Source organism: Pipra filicauda, unplaced genomic scaffold (genome assembly GCF_003945595.2).
Source record: "Pipra filicauda isolate LSUMZ 115617 unplaced genomic scaffold, ASM394559v2 scaffold80_size11013439_pilon, whole genome shotgun sequence".
Taxonomy (NCBI): domain Eukaryota; kingdom Metazoa; phylum Chordata; class Aves; order Passeriformes; family Pipridae; genus Pipra; species Pipra filicauda.
Window position 1 is genome coordinate 6,511,988 of NW_024104987.1, and position 17,369 is coordinate 6,529,356.

General features: G+C 60.7%; 1 protein-coding gene across 1 annotated transcript; it reads right to left on the reverse strand.

The window, feature by feature from the left end:
* Positions 1–1,726: 1,726 nt before the first annotated feature.
* GRIN2C (glutamate ionotropic receptor NMDA type subunit 2C) lies at positions 1,727–16,674 on the reverse strand. Its single transcript, XM_027749876.2, has 13 exons — positions 16,315–16,674; positions 11,776–12,199; positions 9,603–10,198; positions 8,966–9,080; positions 8,229–8,440; positions 7,932–8,100; positions 7,443–7,596; positions 5,990–6,115; positions 5,676–5,905; positions 5,330–5,490; positions 4,575–4,762; positions 3,816–4,048; positions 1,727–3,442 (listed from the first exon to the last, which is right to left on the reverse strand). Exons 2-13 carry the CDS (start codon positions 12,181–12,183, stop codon positions 2,060–2,062), a joined length of 3,975 nt encoding a protein of 1,324 aa, XP_027605677.1. The 5' UTR covers positions 12,184–12,199; positions 16,315–16,674; the 3' UTR covers positions 1,727–2,059.
* Between the last annotated feature and the right edge of the window lie 695 nt (positions 16,675–17,369).

Genomic DNA, 17,369 nt, shown 5'->3' on the forward strand with positions numbered 1-17,369 from the left:
AGATGATTATGCAAGTGCCACCATGGTGGCAGGGGACCTGGGCATTCACATGAGGCACCCAGGACAGCTTTGGCCCTACACTGGATGCTGACACCCAACCCCAGGGCCACCTCCCCTGGGAGCACCCTCAACACCCCATTTGCCCTGTCTCTCACTGTCCTCAGCCTCCTGCAGCAAAATCCTTCAATAAAACATGAAGCAGATCCATTTGGCCTCTGCTGAGTCACCAGGGACATCATTAATTAATTTAAAATGTGGGTTGGGGATTTTTGATATTTCCTCTTTGATTTTCCCTTTTCTGCTCCCTCTTGCTCTCACATACCCAACACCAGCTCAATTTTGGTTGCAGCTGTGTGTGCTGGTTTCCTTGGGCCAGAAAGCCACGATTTGGGGGAAGTTCCCAAGGCCACATTGGAGCTTCCTGGGGACCAGCCTGTCACTTCCAGGGCCATCTGGGGCACATATGGGGAGAGCTGCTTGGGGCAAATGGGTGCTGTCTCCTGGGGCAGCCTGGCTGGATCCCCTTGCTGTCAACTGGGTTTATTTATTTATGGCCTTTATTTATACACCAGCACCTCCCTCCCTCACCAGGAGGCTTGGAGGGGCTGCCAAAGCAATTAAGAGACAATTGCGATGATAAATAAGTAAAGGGAATTAAAGCGGTGGCACCAGTGTGTGATGGCAGCCAGGCTGGGGGGATGGGGGACTGGCTGGATTTAACCCCAGACAGATGGGTGTATGGATTGATGGACAGATGGATGGACAGGCAGACATTGCCAGTGCTTTTGAGCCTGAAATACACGTGGCCAGGTCCTTCCTGACCTCCCCGGGGCTTTGCAGCCGTCCCTGGGGTAGGGCTGGTTGTCCCCGAGCAGCCCTTGCCATCATCCCACTGTTACCAGACTCGGCTGCGTGCTGGCTGACAGCAACTCCAACAGCTGCTTTGAAATAGGAAAAAAAAATTATGTAGCTTTAGAGCAGCTTCTTGGGGAGTCGTTCATGGAGGCAGGCGATGCCAAACCAGCTGGGAAGAGGGGCTGAGCGTTGGCATCTCCCTGGGACAGCCTGCCACGGGCGGCTTTGTCTAGTCCTGGCACTGCTCTGGGATGGGGCTGGTACTGCCTGGCAAAGCCCTGGCTGCTGCCCGGGGCCCCCGAGGCTTCAGTTCCCACTTCCCGAAGACCCCCTCCCCTGCCCGGGGCTGCCTTTGAGTCACGGCCGCCTCTGCCCGCGCCCCAGCCCAGCAGGGAAAGGGCTGTGTCAGACGTACATCAGGAGAAGAATTAAACCTGGCTCATCTATCACACCTGATTTATGGCTCCATCAGCCCTCAGAAGGTGGGAGGAATTTTTCCCTTTCTCGTTCCCCACAGCACACCTTCCCGGTGCTGCTGTACCAAGCAGGGCATCCCTACCAGGCTGCCGTTTGCAGCATCACTCACCCGAACCCATGGCCATCAGTGCCCAGCACCCCAAATCCCGAGCAGGGGGCAGGAATTCAGCCTCCAGTGCTCGGCTCCAGCCTCAGCGCAGTCTGACGGCTCCTAATTATCCCTCAGCGCAGTTTAATGAGTTGCCATTTTCCTTTGCTTTTCTGCCGCTGGTGGGATGAGCCTGTGCCGGGTCTCAGCAGTAACGGGACACGGATGGAGAGAGGGTGCACAGGACCACGAATGCAAAGGGCAGCCCCGAGCTCAGCATCAGAGGATGGAAGAAGGGTCCCCAGCCAGCTGAAAATGTCTCTTTAATGACCTGAACATGGCGTTTCGAGTCCCTTTGAATGAAACGAAACGTGACGGCAACACAGGCGGCAATGAGTTTGGCGTCCCCGATGCCAGCCCTGCCTGTGGGGAGAGCCCGAGCCAGCGTGTACCAGCCCCTGCCAGGCTCCTCCGACCCTCCCAAAGCGCACGGGACCCGCCGAGCCGCTTGGAGCATCCCACTGCCGACGGTGCAGGACCCCGGGAGAAAGGAGCCCGGCCGGGAGCCGCTGGCTGGCCCGTGGGGACACCCGGGCAAAAGGCAGGCAGAGGGGTGCGGGCACCCCCTTGTCCCCCCCATCACACCTCCGACTCCAGGCTGGAGACCCGCCGCCAGGACCCGCCGGCGCAGGGACTCGCCACCCCGCGGGCCACCAGCGGGTCCCTCCTCTCCGTGCCCACCGCCCGCAGCAAGGCCAGCTCCCCGCGCCTCCCGCAGTCTCTGCAGCCGCCGTCCCAGCGCGCAGACCCCCGGCCGCAGGGGTACAGCCCGGGGTGCTCCCGGGGCGGCGAGGACCCCCGCGAGAGGTGCCCCACGAAGAAGGGCAGGTTGGCGTAGGAGTTCATGCAGGCGTGGGGCGCGGCGGCGGTGGCACGGGGGTTCTGCCGGCAAGCCTCCCGGTAGGACGGCAGCCTGGTCACGGGCGAGCGCGGTGCCAGCCGGCCGGCGGCCTGCGGGCAGCGGGGGCTGCAGCCGTAGCCGGGCTCGGCTTCGGGGAACAGGTCGGGCACGTCGGCGCGGGCGGGCGGGCGAGTGGCACCGCAGCGCCGCAGCCCCCCGGGACGCCGCTTCTCGCCCCGCTCCCCGGGAGCCCTGGCCGAGCTCGCCCACCGGCTCAGCTTCTCCCGCTCCGCCTCCAGCCGCGCCGGCTCGCCCCTGGCTCTGCAAGTCCTGGTGACTTTCGGGAAGGCTCCGCGAGAGCAGGATGGAGGCAGGCTGCTCACATCCCGCTTTTTCTCCGCTGACGAGAGCAGCCGGGGCAGTGTCCCCGAGCCCCCGTGTCCCCCGTCCCCCTGGAGCAGGGGGTTGTTTTGCAGCCGGTCCCCCCGTCCCGACGGCCGCTTGTGCTCCCTGTAGATGTCCGGCGGTGGGAGGTCCCTGGGGGACGTGGGGGGCGGGAGGGGAGCCCCGATATGGTTCCCCACCAGCACCTGCTCCCCATAATCCCCCCCTGCGGAAGTCTTCACTAGGAGGTGGGGGAATCCCGCGAGGGTTTCATCCCCTGCACAGCCACCCCGAAACTTCACGGGGTGTAGCAGGCGGGGGTGCTCGTTTGCCCCTCTCCAGTTCTCCTCCCCATGCAGCCGGGAGTCCACGGGGATGGGCTGGGGCAGCGGCAGCCCCAGGGGAGCACCCTTGGGAGTGTAGGCTCTCCCCATCCTCTCGGTGGGGTGCGGGCCAGAGGAGGGGGCCCGGTGTGCGCCGGTGCTGTTCTGCACCACGAGCTGGGGTGTCCTCAGGGAGAAGGTGGTCTGGAGGCGCTCGCTGTGGTTGCTCCAGTCCTCGATGGTGCGGGTGGCCTGCTCCAGGGAGCCGCCCACGCTGGCCGTCGTCACCATCTCCTTGGCCGCCTGCAGCATCTTCAGCACGTTGGCCTGGGCCGAGCTGGCTGTGACGTCGGGTGTGGGTGCCCGCCCAGGGCTCCCCATGGTCTGCACCCCATTGAAGCAGCTGTAGATGCCCTGTGGGGAGAAGTGGGGGGACCCCCACCATCAGCAAGGTCAATGGGGTCCTGCCCCTGAGCCCACCCTGCTGAGCTGAGTTCATGCTGCTGAGGCTGAGGTGGTTTGACAGCACTGGTGTCCCCTCCCCATCATCCTCAGCACTGCCAGGGAGAGTGACACCATTCTCCATCACCCATTTCCCCAGGGATGCTAATACAGATGGCTAAGCCCTTTCCCCAACAGCTGGCTTTTCTCCACAAGCGCTCACATCAGCACAAACATCTCCAGTCCCTTCAGTGTGGGTCGAAGGGACAATGCCCACCAAACCATGCCCAGCCACGTGACACCGTGTGGGGACATTTGGGCCCCTCATCCTGGCAGCATCCCTCACCCTGCTGATGGCCAGGAGGAAGTCAAGCTTGTGGGACTTGGGGACGGAGTGACGCAGCTTCCAGTAGACGAGGTGCTCCCAGGCAAAGACCAGCAGGCTCAGCCCCATGGCCACCAGCAGCATGTAGAAAACCCCGGCCATGTTGTCGATGTCCAGCTTGCTGCTCATCACCTCGTTCTTCTCATTCTGGCAGATCCCCGACAGCCAAACTGTCTCCAGCTTCTGGGTCTCACCTGGGGCCGGACACACACAGGAGCATGGGGGTGAAAATCCACCCACAGGAGTCATCTTCCCAAGCACATCCCTTGCTCATCCCCACCCCACTGTGGCTGGAGGAGGAGAAAGAGACCCCCGAGCCCCAGGAGGTGTAATAGCCTTGTTCTTGCTGCTGCCCTTGGCCTGAGAATCCCACCAGTCACTTGTCCTTCTCCAGGCCCTGCCTTTCTCTGTTTCCCACGTGCCAGTCAGCTGTGCTTGCTGTCCCCTTCCCAGGCTTCTCCTTCTGACCCTTGGATTTTGTGCACAGCTATCTCCAAGATTTTACTACCCCAGATGGAATTACTCACACCCCCCCCGCCACCACCAGCATCCAGCTGGAAAAATGCCACTGAATTTAATATCCCCTGAGAGGAGGTGGTGGAGAAACCCCTCAGTGGCATCCTGTGAGGAGCCATGGAGGCCGCACAAGTTTGGGGGACCAAAACCCTGCTCCCTGGATTAATTTGTAGGGTGGGGGTTGGGCGAGGATGGGGCACCCACCGTCTCCCAGGAACTGGAGCAGGGCCAGGTCAATGGCCCGCTTCCAGCGCGAGTCCTTCTGCAGGGCGATGCCGTAGCCCGTGGTGGCAAACACCTTCCCGCTGCCGATGGTCACCAGCTTGCAGCCCTCGTCCTTGCCCGCCATGTAGTTCAGCACCGCCGCGTCGTAGATGAAGGCGTCCAGCTTCCTGGGAGGAAGGGGGAGGGGGGGGTCTGAAAGCCCTTTTCTGGGGGGTTGTGCTTCTCTTGGGGGAGCTCCACTCCTTTCAGGCAGCTGTAGCCCATCTGGAGGGGGTTGAGTTTTCTTTGGGGGTCTTGGAGAGCTGTAACCACACTTGGGGGGGAAGCACCCAACTTGGGGGGGCTGTATCCCATATGGGGGAGCCATACCCCATATGGGAAGGGCTGCATCCCTTTTGAGGGGAGCTGTATGAAGCTGCACCCCATCTTCAACGGGTTGTATCCTGTTTGGGGGTCCCGTATCCCACGCAGGGAAGCTGCAGAGAGCCATATCCCATCTGGGAGAGCTGTACCCAGCCTGGGGGGCCCACATCTCACTTGTGGGGGCTTGTACCCCGGTTGAGGAATCCCTACCCCACCTGGAAGGTCGTGTACCCCATTCCAGGGAGCTGTAGTTCATTTGGGGATGCTGTATCCCATTCTGAGGAGCTGTACCCCAGCTCTAGGAGCCATACTCCATTTGGGGGAGCCATACTCCATTTGGGGGAACCATACCCTTTTTGGGGGAACCATACCCCATTTTGAGGCTGGTGAGGGCGTCCTCCACAGAGCGCTGGTTGTACTTCACCATGTGGGTGTGCATGTCGGGGTAGTTGCTGCGGATGTTCCTCTCGGTGCTGCCGTTGGGGACGGTGCCGAAGCGGAACGGGGGGTACTGCTCCTGCGGCTTCTGGAACTGCAACAGGGAGCCCCAGGGAGTGGCATCACATGGTGTCCATGTCCCTGCCATGTCCTCCCTCCCCACAGCCAACCCTCCACCCATCCAGCCGCCTGGCAGTGATGTACAGCAACCCCCACCTCAAAAAAAACTTACTATTTTTAGGGATTTTTTAGGATTCCCACCCCAACCATCAGCCCCACCTTCCTGTCGCTCAGCCCCGACACGGTGTCGATGTACTGCTCCTGGATCATGAAGGCAGCCAGGTTGGCTGTGTAGCTGGCGAGGAAGATGACGGCAAAGAAGGCCCAGATGAGCACCATGATCTTGCTGGTGGTGCCCTTGGGGTTCTCAATGGGCACTGAGTTGTTGAAGACCAGAGCCCACAGCAGCCACACCGACTTGCCGATGGTGAAGGTGGGACCTCCTGGCCCTACAGGGACATGGGACAGAGGGGACAGCCATCAGCTGGGCTGGGGATGTGTCCCCCCACCCAGCTCCCACCTCCCCAACTCACTCTTGCCACTGGTGAGGTTCTGGTTGTAGCCAACGGGGCTGAAATACTCGAACACGAAGACGGTGATGGCCACCACAGTGAGGCACATGACAAACATCATGACCCACACAGCCGGGCTGTAAGGCTCTGCAAGGCAAGTGGGGCTCTGTCAGCCCCCTGGGACACTCCCTGGGGACTCCCAGGAGCCCTCCCCAATGGATGGGGCTCGTCCTCCTGAATATTGTCCCTCTTTGGAGAGGAGATGGGGACTAGCAACACCATGGCCAAGCAGCTCCGCAGGGAATCAGGAGGGAAAGGGGATGCTGTGGGATGGGGGGATGCAGCCACGCTTCCCTGCCTAGGCAGAATCAGGCTCTCATCAACAAGGAGATGTTAACAAAATGCTGCCCATCTCCAGAGTCACTGGCAGGAGGGTTTCCCATGGGATTGCAGGTTCTCCCCTGTGATGGCTTAGGCCACAGCACTGTGCCTTCATCAGGCATGGGATCAGCCTCCCAGCCTCACTCAGCCCCTGTGAAAGCCCCCCGTGAGCTGGGGTGGGCAGTGAGCCCCCTGCCTGCCCAGGATGATCTGGGATGGAGCAGCAGGAGCAGTGGGGATGCATCCGAGCCATCAACATGCGGCTGCTGAAGTTCATTTGTCAGCACGTCCTTCGCTGTCAGGGAGGAGAGGCCTCCCCTGATGGGGATGCGGCTCATTAGTGCAGAAGCAGAAGACACAGGGACTGCAGACCCCAGCCCTACCAAACCAGGACAGGATGCTCCGTCTGACCCCATGTCCAGTGAAGGTGACCCTGCTTCGGGGGCAGGTCAGACCTGCAGCATCAGGGAGGGACAGGAGGGGGAGGATGTGCCCAGGCTGGTGCTGTCCCACCTCCCACGGCATCCCTGGCACCTGCACCCACCTACACCCTCCCACACAGGAGCCCATCTCCGGCTGAGCTGGGACATCGCTGCTGTGCCCTTGCCGAGAGCCTCAAGCCCTGCCCGAGCACTCAGGCTGAATTTCGTGACGACCTTGACCAGTCTCCTCCCCTTCCAAGGCTGCAGCTTTGCTGGTTTAAAACTCGTTAAATAAAACTTTTAGCACTGGCGATTTCCCAGCTTAACCACCGGTCCTGGTGATGGTGGCAGAGACGGGTCCCCACAGCAGGGCTCTGAGGTGGAAAATCCCCCCAGCACCCTGTCCTCCCTCCTCCACACAAAAAAATGAAGAGGAGAAAACCACTGAGCCCAGCCTCCACCTCCCAGCCTCCATCTCCATAATAAAAGGATTATTCAGGCAGGGAAGGAGGAAGCCCCAAAGCCGGCAGCACAATCTCTTTCCCTTATGACTTAGGCTTTTTTTTTTTTTTCTTTTCTTAAAAGTTATTAAAACTGAACAATATTTCCAGTTTGCATTTGTGGGAAGCGTGGGATGAACCTGCAGACAGACAGGGGCACACACAGCTCACCCAGGAAGGCGGAGGGGGAGACAGTCCCATTGCTCCTGGCCACCATGACGCTGATTCCCGTCTCCACGAAGGGCACGGAGAAGTCCACGATCTCAGAGCGCTCCTCGTTGATGGTGAGGGAGCCGATGGCCATGTCTGCACGCTTGTAGTACACCTGGAGAAGGGGCAGATGAGCTCGGGATGGGCAGAGGGACGAGCAGAGGGACCCAGACCACCTTCCCCAGGCATTCCCTCATCTCCACCTCCAACCTTAATTTTTGCCTTTTTTAAAAAAAATATTAGCTTTTTAAGTGATCAGTGGCACAAACACAACCTGCTGTGGGGTTGTAAATGTTCGTCTGACTCCTCCTTTGAGGAGGAGCTCATGCCAAGCTCTCCCCTGCGCAGAGTCCCACGACAGACAGCCTGATCCCACCTCCATCGGGAAAGCCCCAGGTCAGGGATGAGTCAGGGTCAGAGGTGGCGGGTCCAAGCCATGCCCAGCCCTACCTCACCAATCATGCCATTCCAGACCCCACGGACGATCTTGCCATGTTTGCCATTGGTCACTAAGTAGAGGTCATAGGAGAACTTCACTGCCTTGGCCAGCTTCTTCAGGATGTCGATGCAGAAGCCCTTGCAGCACAGCTTGGTGTAGGGATCCACGAGGCCATCGCCACTGGAACCGCACCGGGAAAAGGGGGTTAGACCAATCAAAGATGCTTTGAGCACCCTGATGCCCCCTCTGGCTCCCCACATGCCTGGGAAACAGTGGCCAAAATTTCCGAGCTGCATCCCCCTGCTCACCTGTGGGAGGAGTTGGTCTGCTTGCGGCAGGGCACCGTGTTGCGCACGCAGACCCCCGTGCTGGGGTCCGTGTTCTCCACGATGACAAAGGGTCTCTCCTCCAGCGTGGCCACTGTCAGGTGCCGGTTATCGACCACGGGCTGCATGTAGGAGCCGTAGCGGGGCCACACCGGGTACTTCATGTGGATGATGCCTTTCTCCCACTTGCCCACCTGCCCACGAGGGAGAGAACACAGTCACCCTGGCGAGGGGCTGTGGGGGTCACACAGGGTCCCGTTTCCATCCTCCCCATACCCCGGTGATGCCCATCTCAGCATCCCTTTCCCCACACACCCATGGAACACAGTGTTCCTCCTGGGCCCCAAGCATCACATTTGACTGAGCACAAACCTGGCCAAACTTCACACAAAATACTTTCAGACTACCAAAAAACCCCCCCTCCGTGCAGCTTGTTTCAGGTCTAGGTGTTTGGCTGCTGTTCTCCAAAGGTGGGCAGCTGCATTTTTGCCTTTTTTTGGAACTTATCAGAGAAACTGCAGGAAAAAACTGACAGTTCTTGGCAGAGCTTTCGTGCCCATCGTTGCCACAAAGGCCCACCATGGGTACTTTTGAGTACCAGCCATGGGTTTTGCATGGGACAACCCACCCCAGGGTGGGACCTCAGCCTGTGCATGGCCCCAGGCTCACCCTTCCCAGCCACCCCACAGTGCCTGTCCCGGGGGGCCTGGGGGTCCTACCATCTCCCAGAGCCGATGCTGGTTGAGTGTGATCACCACCATGGTGGGCCTGACCAGGTAGCCACCTTCATTGAAGGAGAAGTCCCTGTGCTCCCACGTCACATTGAGGAGGTGCCTGGTGGGACACAGAGCCCGTAAGCCCCTGTCTGTGCAGCCCACCCACGTACAGCCCTCCTCCTTCTCCTCCTCCTCTTCCTCCAGCTTCAGCTGAGCTGCCACAGGTCTCATGGAGATATGTGGGGCTGAGAGCTGGGGACCAGATTTAGCCCCTACTCAAGGGGCAGAGAGGAGCTGGAGAAAGCTCTGCCAGCAAGGAGGCACTGAGGATGGTCCCCTGCAGGGCTGAGGGTGCACAGGCTGCCACAGCCACCCTGAGATACCACCTCTGCACTGCAAAGCAGAGCTGCGAAACCCCCTGAGCCTCCCGAGGGTCCCGAGCTGCAGAGAAGCATGAGAAAAGGCTGTGGAGATACTCCAGGAGAAAGCCAACCAAGAGGCATGCACTACCAGCTGCAGCCCACAGCCAGCATCACCCCCTCTGCCCACCAGCTCCATCCCCCTCCTCCCCTGCCCCTTCCCCCTCCATTTCCCCATTCCCTGCATTTCATACCCATCCCAGGGGGTCCCCGAGCCTCACCGGTAGAAGCTTGCGTTGGTGGCAGTGGCCCTGGGGGGGGTCCAGCAGTCCCGCCCCACCTCCGGGAGGTAGCCATGGGCACGGAAGAAGCTGGCTGCCCCCATGGCAATGATGGCCACCCCGTCCCGCACCTTCTGCCGCAGGCTCAGCTTCCAGCTCTCCGTCACCACGCTGATGAGGCCGACGGGGAAGGAGGCGGGCGGCACCTCCATGTTGCCCACTGTCAGGCTGGGCACGATCCAGACGTATCCTGGCCCCACAAGGCCGGCTTGTTCTGCCATGGAGAAGAGGTACTCGGCCTCCTCCCGTGAGCAGTACACGATGAGGACCTGGGCATCGATCTGCCGCAGGAGCCGCTGCATCCTGGAGCTGCTCTGCTCCTGGCTCATCTCAAAGGTGAGCACCTCCTGCAGCTCCCAGCCAAAGTAGCTGGCATCCGTGAAGGAGCGGATGACGTCCAGGAAGATGTTGTAGCCCGGGTAGAGGCTGGTGATGACAGCGAAGGAGCCCCAGTCGTATTCCTCCAGCACCTTGAAGATCACCTGGATTTGCTGCTCGATGGAGACACCCAACTGCAGGAAAGCTGATCCGGGCTCCTGTGGGAGGAGAAGGGGTCAGGGGCTGCACTGGCACTGTGATCCAGTTCGAGTGTGCCATTAACTGGTGTGGTCCATGGGCCGGAGACACCCAAAATAGGACTCATCCACCTCCAAGGAAGCTCATCCCATGTAAAGGTTCAAGTCCTGAGGCTTCACATCTGTTTCTCAGCTTATTAAACAAAAATTCATCCATCCTCCAAAGGAGATCAGCAATTTCTCCTTAAACCAGGAGAAGAAGGTGGGCAAGAGCTCTGCCAGGAGCATAAATCCCATCCCGGCTCCGACTCACTACCTGCAGCCGGAGCCTGTGTGGCTCCTTCCCTCCCACCCCACCTCCCCGGCCATCTGGCCTCTCATTAGCAAACCTTAATTGATCTGATTCTGTCTTAAATGATTCAGCGAATGGCATTTGCCGAAGGTCACGTGCAGGCAGCAGGGTTTTGCCGCCCAGACCCCCTCCACCTCCAGAGAAGTAGTTTGGGGTGAGCCCCAGGGGGTCACAGACAGAAAGCAGGGGCTGTTGGGGACTTTGGATCTGTGGGAGGAGGAGGTCGAGCCTTCAGACAGGTCCCTCCACTGAGCCCAAAATACCCAAACCCTGGAGAAAGCTGCAGAAAAACACACAGACCACAGCAAACCATGGCTATTTTTCAGTTGCTTGGGCTCCATTTGAGCCCTCTGCCCCCACACAAGTCCACTGCATCCACCCGAGCCCACTGCACCCACAGCCACCCACCCACAGCGAGCAGCAGCTCAAGGTGGTCCAGGAGCACCAGTGGGTGCAGGCAGGGATGCAAAGGTGCCATCCAGCGGGGTTGGACCCCAAGCCACTGTGCAAGCAGAGCATAAAAGCCATGCCTGAGGAGGAGCAGAGTCCCTAGCCATGGGGAAGAGCAATCACTGAGACCCCTCCAGTGCCCAGGCTGGGCAGGGTGGACAAGCAGCCACGAGGAGATAACCCAGATCTCTTTGCCACAGCCCATCACCACATGCCCAGCACCCTCCAGCCTGCCTCCAGCTCTCGCTGCCACCAGCGCTTCCAAGCAGGCAGGTGACAGTGACTGACAGTGTCTGATGCCAGCGAGGAGCAGAGAAGCCAAAAATCCTGTTTTGGGTGTGGTGCACCTGAGATTGCTGCCACAGCCAAGCAAGGCTCCTCCATGCTGCCCACCCGGCCATTTCAGGGCTGGATCCAGCCCCGGCAGGGCAGGAGGAGGATGGTGTTGTGACAACCCTGACACTGCCCCAATAGTCCCAGTGCCACCAGCTCAGCACTCCATGGTGGGCACAGCCTGGAGGGGATGGGACACAGCACACCAGGGAAGGTCCCTCCAGGGGCCACTGAGGTCCTCTCCCATGTCCCATCAACAGAGCCCCTCTTTGAAGTTCCCACTATATCCCACCACCCGTTGGCCACACTGCCACAGCCACTGCCTACTCCTGCCCGTGATCCCACACTCCACAGCACAGCAGCTCCTCTGCCCTCTAGCATTCCACATCCCTTAGCTACCCCTTTCTAATAACACCTCATTTCTCTCATACCCCCTGGAAATAACCCCCAGTGAGTGCCTCACCTTTGGGGTCAGGACCACTGCAGACCCCCCGCTGATGCTGATGACGGGGACCTGGGTCTGGGAGGAGATGAAGTCAAGGATCTGGGCCACGGCCTCCGTGCCCACGTTGTCCTCGAAGACGATGCCGTGGATCTTGTGGCTGGCGAGGATGTCGCAGATCTGGGTGAGGAGGGTGCTGGGGTTGGTGTTGTTGACGACGACGGTGATGGGGTGGATTTCCAGGGGCATGTCCAGGAAGCTCTGGGGGCTCAGGCGGGAGCGGATGTGCAGGGGGTAGGACGTGCCCCCAAACACCACGGCCACGTTGACCACCGGCTCCTCGGGGCCCGGCAGCAGGAGGTCCGTGAAGGCAGCCGAGCAGCCCAGCACCATCGACAGTAGCAGAGTGTGCGCCGGCACTCTGCCCATGTCCACCGCCACGTCCCTGCTGGCACAGCACACAGCCCCTCGCATCCAGCTGCCTACCAGGACCCCCACCCCACTCACCCCAGCCCTCCTCACTGCCCTGGGGCATCACCAGTGTGTGTTGACCCCAAAGAAAGAGGGGACCCTCGTCCTTTGGATGCTGGGTGTGGTGAAGGAATGACCACAGGGTTGTACTCACCACCCACTGTACACCCCAGTGTCATGTGCCTTGTCTCCAGTCCTATCAACCACTAAGCCTTCAGAGACAGTCCCCTCTTCCCACCACCACCCCCTCCCCATCCCTACCACCGTCCCCCTCCCGTTGCCCTCCCACCCCATCCAAAAGCTGCCACTGCCACAATGGTCCATGTTATCCCTTCAGCCAGGGACAGGGACAGTGGCAAGAGGTGACAGGAGGGGCTAGCAGTTCCCTGGTGCCTCTGTCTGCAGTGGACAGCCACCTTCAATATTTAAAGGCTTTGTCCTTGAGGGAAGGTTCAGCTCTTCACCCCCCATGTTGAGATTTTGCAAACCACACAGTCAAAGGGGCAGCCGGTCCCCTGCCTGTCACCCTGCCTGTCCCCCTGCCTGTCCCTCGCCCATCACGTTACCTCAGCCCCTTCTCTGACACAAAATCCCAAACAAAGCACCCATCTGGCTTCTTATTTCCAAGTTTACCCCCTAAATAGCATCCTTCAGCTTTCCTCCTTCCTGCCTTTACCCCCGGTGTGTGTCCCCTGCTGGCACTGCCCACCTGGCTGGGACACTCACTGCACTGCGTCTCTGCCGGTTGCACCCCAAATCCAGGCTCTCAGGGGCTCTGTGGGCACATCTTCCCTGCCAGGTCCCCAATTCCCCACTGCCACTGGGTGCCCATGCTGCAGCAGGTGGGGTGACAATCCCCCGAGGGGGGGGCAAATCCCTGCCTACAGCGATGCACCCCCATGCTGGAGCTCACCCCTTCCTCAGAGCCTGTTGGTAAAATCAACCCACAGCCAGGGGCATCCAAGCCCCTCTGAGCCTCATTGTCCCCAGGGCCATCATCCCAGTGCCACACTGGGCAGCGGGGAGGGGGATGAGCAGCCCTGCGCGGTGGCACCAGCCACGCACCGGTGTCACTCCATGCAGCAAGGTGCTAGCTGGTGCTCGGAAACGTCGCTTGCAATTAAAAGCTGCTGTTGCTTAACGTGTCCCCAGCACAGCCAGAGGAGCCTCTTTGCTGAGTGGGTCCTGGATGGTTTTGGGGTCTGGGCTGCCCCGGGGAGCTGCACCCCAGCATCCCGCTGTGCCGCAGTGACGGACAAACCCTCGGCACGCTGCGAAAACACTGCCGGCGTGTTGGACTGAAAATGCAGGAAATAAACCCAAGGGCTGCCTGGCTGGGCACCTTGCAAGAGCTGCTCGGTGTGGATTTGAGCACCTCTGGAGAGACAGGGAACACAAACCCCACACTTCTCTCCTAGACCCCATGGGAAGGCTCAGGCTCCTGTCTGGGCACTGATGCTCACCGGGCAGCATCTCTCTCAGCCAGATCTGAGTTTCAGCAGGGGATCATCCACCCCCAGCACCCATCCAGGGGGTTCACTGCATCCCCCACCCCACCGCACATCGCAGCCGGCCGAGCCGCAGGAGCCACGACGCCACACCGATGGCTGCAGCCAGGGCCCCTTGGCCAGAGAGGGCAGCAGGTGAGTCATGCCATGCTGGCAGCGTCCCACGCTCTGGCATGGCCAGCTCAGTGGCGGGGCAGCCTGCACTGCCTGCTCCTCACTGCGAATTCCCAAGTATTTTTAGTCCCATGATAAATAATTCATCGGGAATCCGGCATCAGCTACCCGAGCAGAGAGGAAGAGGAGCAACACACCACCCAAAACAAACAGAACCACTCTTGCAGCAGCACTGTCCGTCTGAGCCCTCCTCAAGGACATTTAAATATACTCTGGGCCCTCATGGTGGTTGATTGGGTTTGCTTGTGCCAGTCCTGGCACCTCACCCATCCCAGGCCCGTATCCTCCTCTTCCTGAACACAACTCTTCCCCATGCTCAGGAACCTCTTCTAGCACCAAATAATCCAGGCAGAGACCAGTAAACGCCTCTTGTGATGCCAAGCTCTGTCACCAAAGGGGTTGCCCCGCTCCTGGCTGTGACTGGGGACAGGTTTGAGGGATCCGGTTCCCCATGGACCGAGCAGCAGGTGGAAAGCATCCCCATCCCTCACAGCCAGAGCACAATGGCAGCGGCAGAGGGGAGGTGGGCATAGGCACATCACATCTTTCAGCCAGTGCTGAGGCAACCAGGGGAATGAATTTCCATCCTTCCCAGGAGTCCAGTGCCACCATCCAGAGCCAGGCTGCTCACCACAGCCCTTGGCAGACATGGAGAAGGATGGCAGCATTCAGGGCCAGAGAGCCCGTGGCTGGCAAGGGCTCCATGCACAGGTCGGAGCCAGGGCTGCTCCAAAATGGCCGGATTTGGGAAGGAAAGGTCAGCCAGCTCCTCCAGCCCAGCCAACACCGTTTGTTTCCAGTTTGTTTTTTCTACGACTGAGCTAGAGGGGTGCAGGAATATGTGGGATTTTGGGGGGGATGGCAGATTGCAGAAAAGTAGCGGAAGCTGAGGAAGAAACCGAGCCCACCCCTGAGCTACTGCCAAAGCTCGGGCTGTTCTTGGGCTCAGCACGACATAGCAAAGCCCCCATGGACTTTAAAGAAAATCTGCATTTTCCAACCCCTTGTAGCAAGCACTGTGGAATTGCTCCCGTGGGAAAAGACCTTCCCAAAAGAGCGGTTTTCCAGCTGGGTGAAGGGCCAGTGGCCAGGCTGGGGCGGGAGGAAGGTGGCCATGGCCAGGAGCCTGGGCAAGGCAATGCCACCTCCTGGAAGCCTCCCCTGGGACCAGAGGACACCACAGAGCTGCTCAGTTGCTTCGGCACTTGTTTTCTGTTGCTTTGGGGCAGTTTTGAGCAGGTTAACCCTCTTCCTAGGCACACCTTCCTGGTGCAACAAACTCATTGAAACCTCCTGCTAAAAGCACAATCAAGCCCTTACCTCTCCCCAGCCCCTGAAATGTCATTTTAATGCAACAGGGAAAGTTTGCTCCTAATTTTAAATCTCTTTTTTGCCCTCCCTCCCTTCCCTGGTCTGAGAGGGGAAATGCTCATGTAGATATTTTGACCTCAGGAAAGGCAGAAATAAAATCCCGAAATGCAAAATATCACTCAGGAAAGAGAAACCTTATCCCCCCAAAAAGAACCTCCGAGCCTGAAATGAGAGGGAAAGCACAGCCTGCGCCAGGGAATGGGGAACTGCTGCTGGTGGACGGAAAGGACAGAGCGAACCCGAACCTGGCGGGAGCCACACGGGGAGGGGAGGGGGCACAAGGGAGGGCACCGGGACGTGCCAAGGCTTGTGATTGCCCCCATGGGGACATCCCTGTGGAGCAAGAAGACCCCGATGGAGCCCCCCGGAAGGACAGAAAGCAGCAAAACCTCCCCAAAGCCAACTCGTCACTATCCCTGTCCCCATGCAGGAAGGGGATGACTCGGGAGGGAGAAGCACTGGCAGCCCCGGCAAGCACCGTCTCCTTTCAACCTTCATCCTCCACCAGCCAGCATCACCCTCCTCTTCCTCATCACCCTCCTCTTCCTCATCACCCTCCCCTTCCTCGCCCGCACCTCCGACAGCAACAGTTGCGGGCCGGGGGCTGCGGGCCGGGGCGATGGCGAGGGCCCCGCACACGCACGCACCCAAACGCAGCTTAAAAAGGTCGAATATGGATTAACCAAAAATAAACGCCAAGTGTCCTGCCTGCCGCTGGGTTACGCAAGGTGGCGGGGGGGGACACAGGGCTGGTGGCACCCAGGGAGGTCTCCTCAATTTTTCCTGCCTCCCACTCCCCCAGAAACCCCCCAGCACGGCGCCCAGGATTAAGGCTCATTTCCGTCCCGTGCCCGGGATGAGGAGCGGGAGCTCTGGGGATGCGAGGGGATGCTGAGGTAGGGGGAGATGACCAAGGCAACCCCCCACCAAAAAAATCAACGACCCCCACCCCATCCCTAAAAGTTGCTGGCGGCGGTGGCGGGGCGACAGCGGAGTCCGTCGGGCCCCGGTTACCCCCAGCCCGCCCGGTACTTACGGGACCGCCGCTGCTCGGTGCCTACATGCCCCGCGGCTCCGGCGGGGCTCGTCCCACCGGGGGCTCTGCTCTTCTCAACCCTCTTCTGCTGCGGGGCAGCCTCCCGGGGCGGGCTCGGCCCCCGCCGCGGCTGGCGGGGGGCTCCGGCGGCCGCCGTCGGTCCCGGCTCGTCCTTGGCGGCGGCGGCGGCGGCTCTGCAGCGGCGGCTGGAGGCAGGGACGGGAGCGGGGGAAGGAGGGAGCGGGCGCGGAGCGGGTGTGCACGGGGGGGGGCCCGGTGGCAGCAGGTGTCTCGGCGACCTCCGGGCTCCGGCAGCCATCTCCCCCCGCCCCAGGACCGGCGGGGCTGCCCGGGCGGGACGGCCGGGAGGAGCGCGGGGGAGGGATGCGGGGATGGAGGCTGGGGGGGGCCCGGGGGCGGTGGAAGGACAGGACGTGTGTCCTCCCGCCTCGCCGCAACTTCGGGGCTGGCCGCCAGCCCCGGGGGAAAGGGAGGGGGGGAACGGGGGACGGGCAGCCCTCCCTCCCGAAACCGGCCCGCCTCCCCTGGCACCGGGGCCAGCCCCAGCGCTGGGGAGGGCAGAGGAGAAGAGACCCTCTTCTTTCGCCCCTCTCCTCCTTCTCTAGGAGGGAAAACCCATGGGAAAATGACAGAGTCCCCCTCCCCGGGCACTGCCCGTCCCCAGCCCCAAGGAGGGCTGGAGAAGTGCGGTTGGACTCATTCCCTCCCACCAGCATCTTCCATCGCTTTGCTGACTGAACTGGTGGGCACTGGCCAGGTGCCCACCCTGTGCCCCCCAGACAGTGCAGGGCAACTGAAGGGTCCCCATCGGCCACAGGGAGGGGGGTTGACACGGAGCAAAGCCCCCGCAGGCAGCAGCATCCTCCAGCTGTTGCCAGGGCCAGTATTAAAGCATCAGCTGATCCCACAGCACTGGTTTAGAGCAAGCCACACTGGGGAGGGGGGGAGAAGGGGGAGATCCAGAAAAGGAGGGGGGGAGACAGGCAGAGGCCCTGCTGGGGTCCCCTTGTCCCTGGCCGGGTGCCCACTCTGCC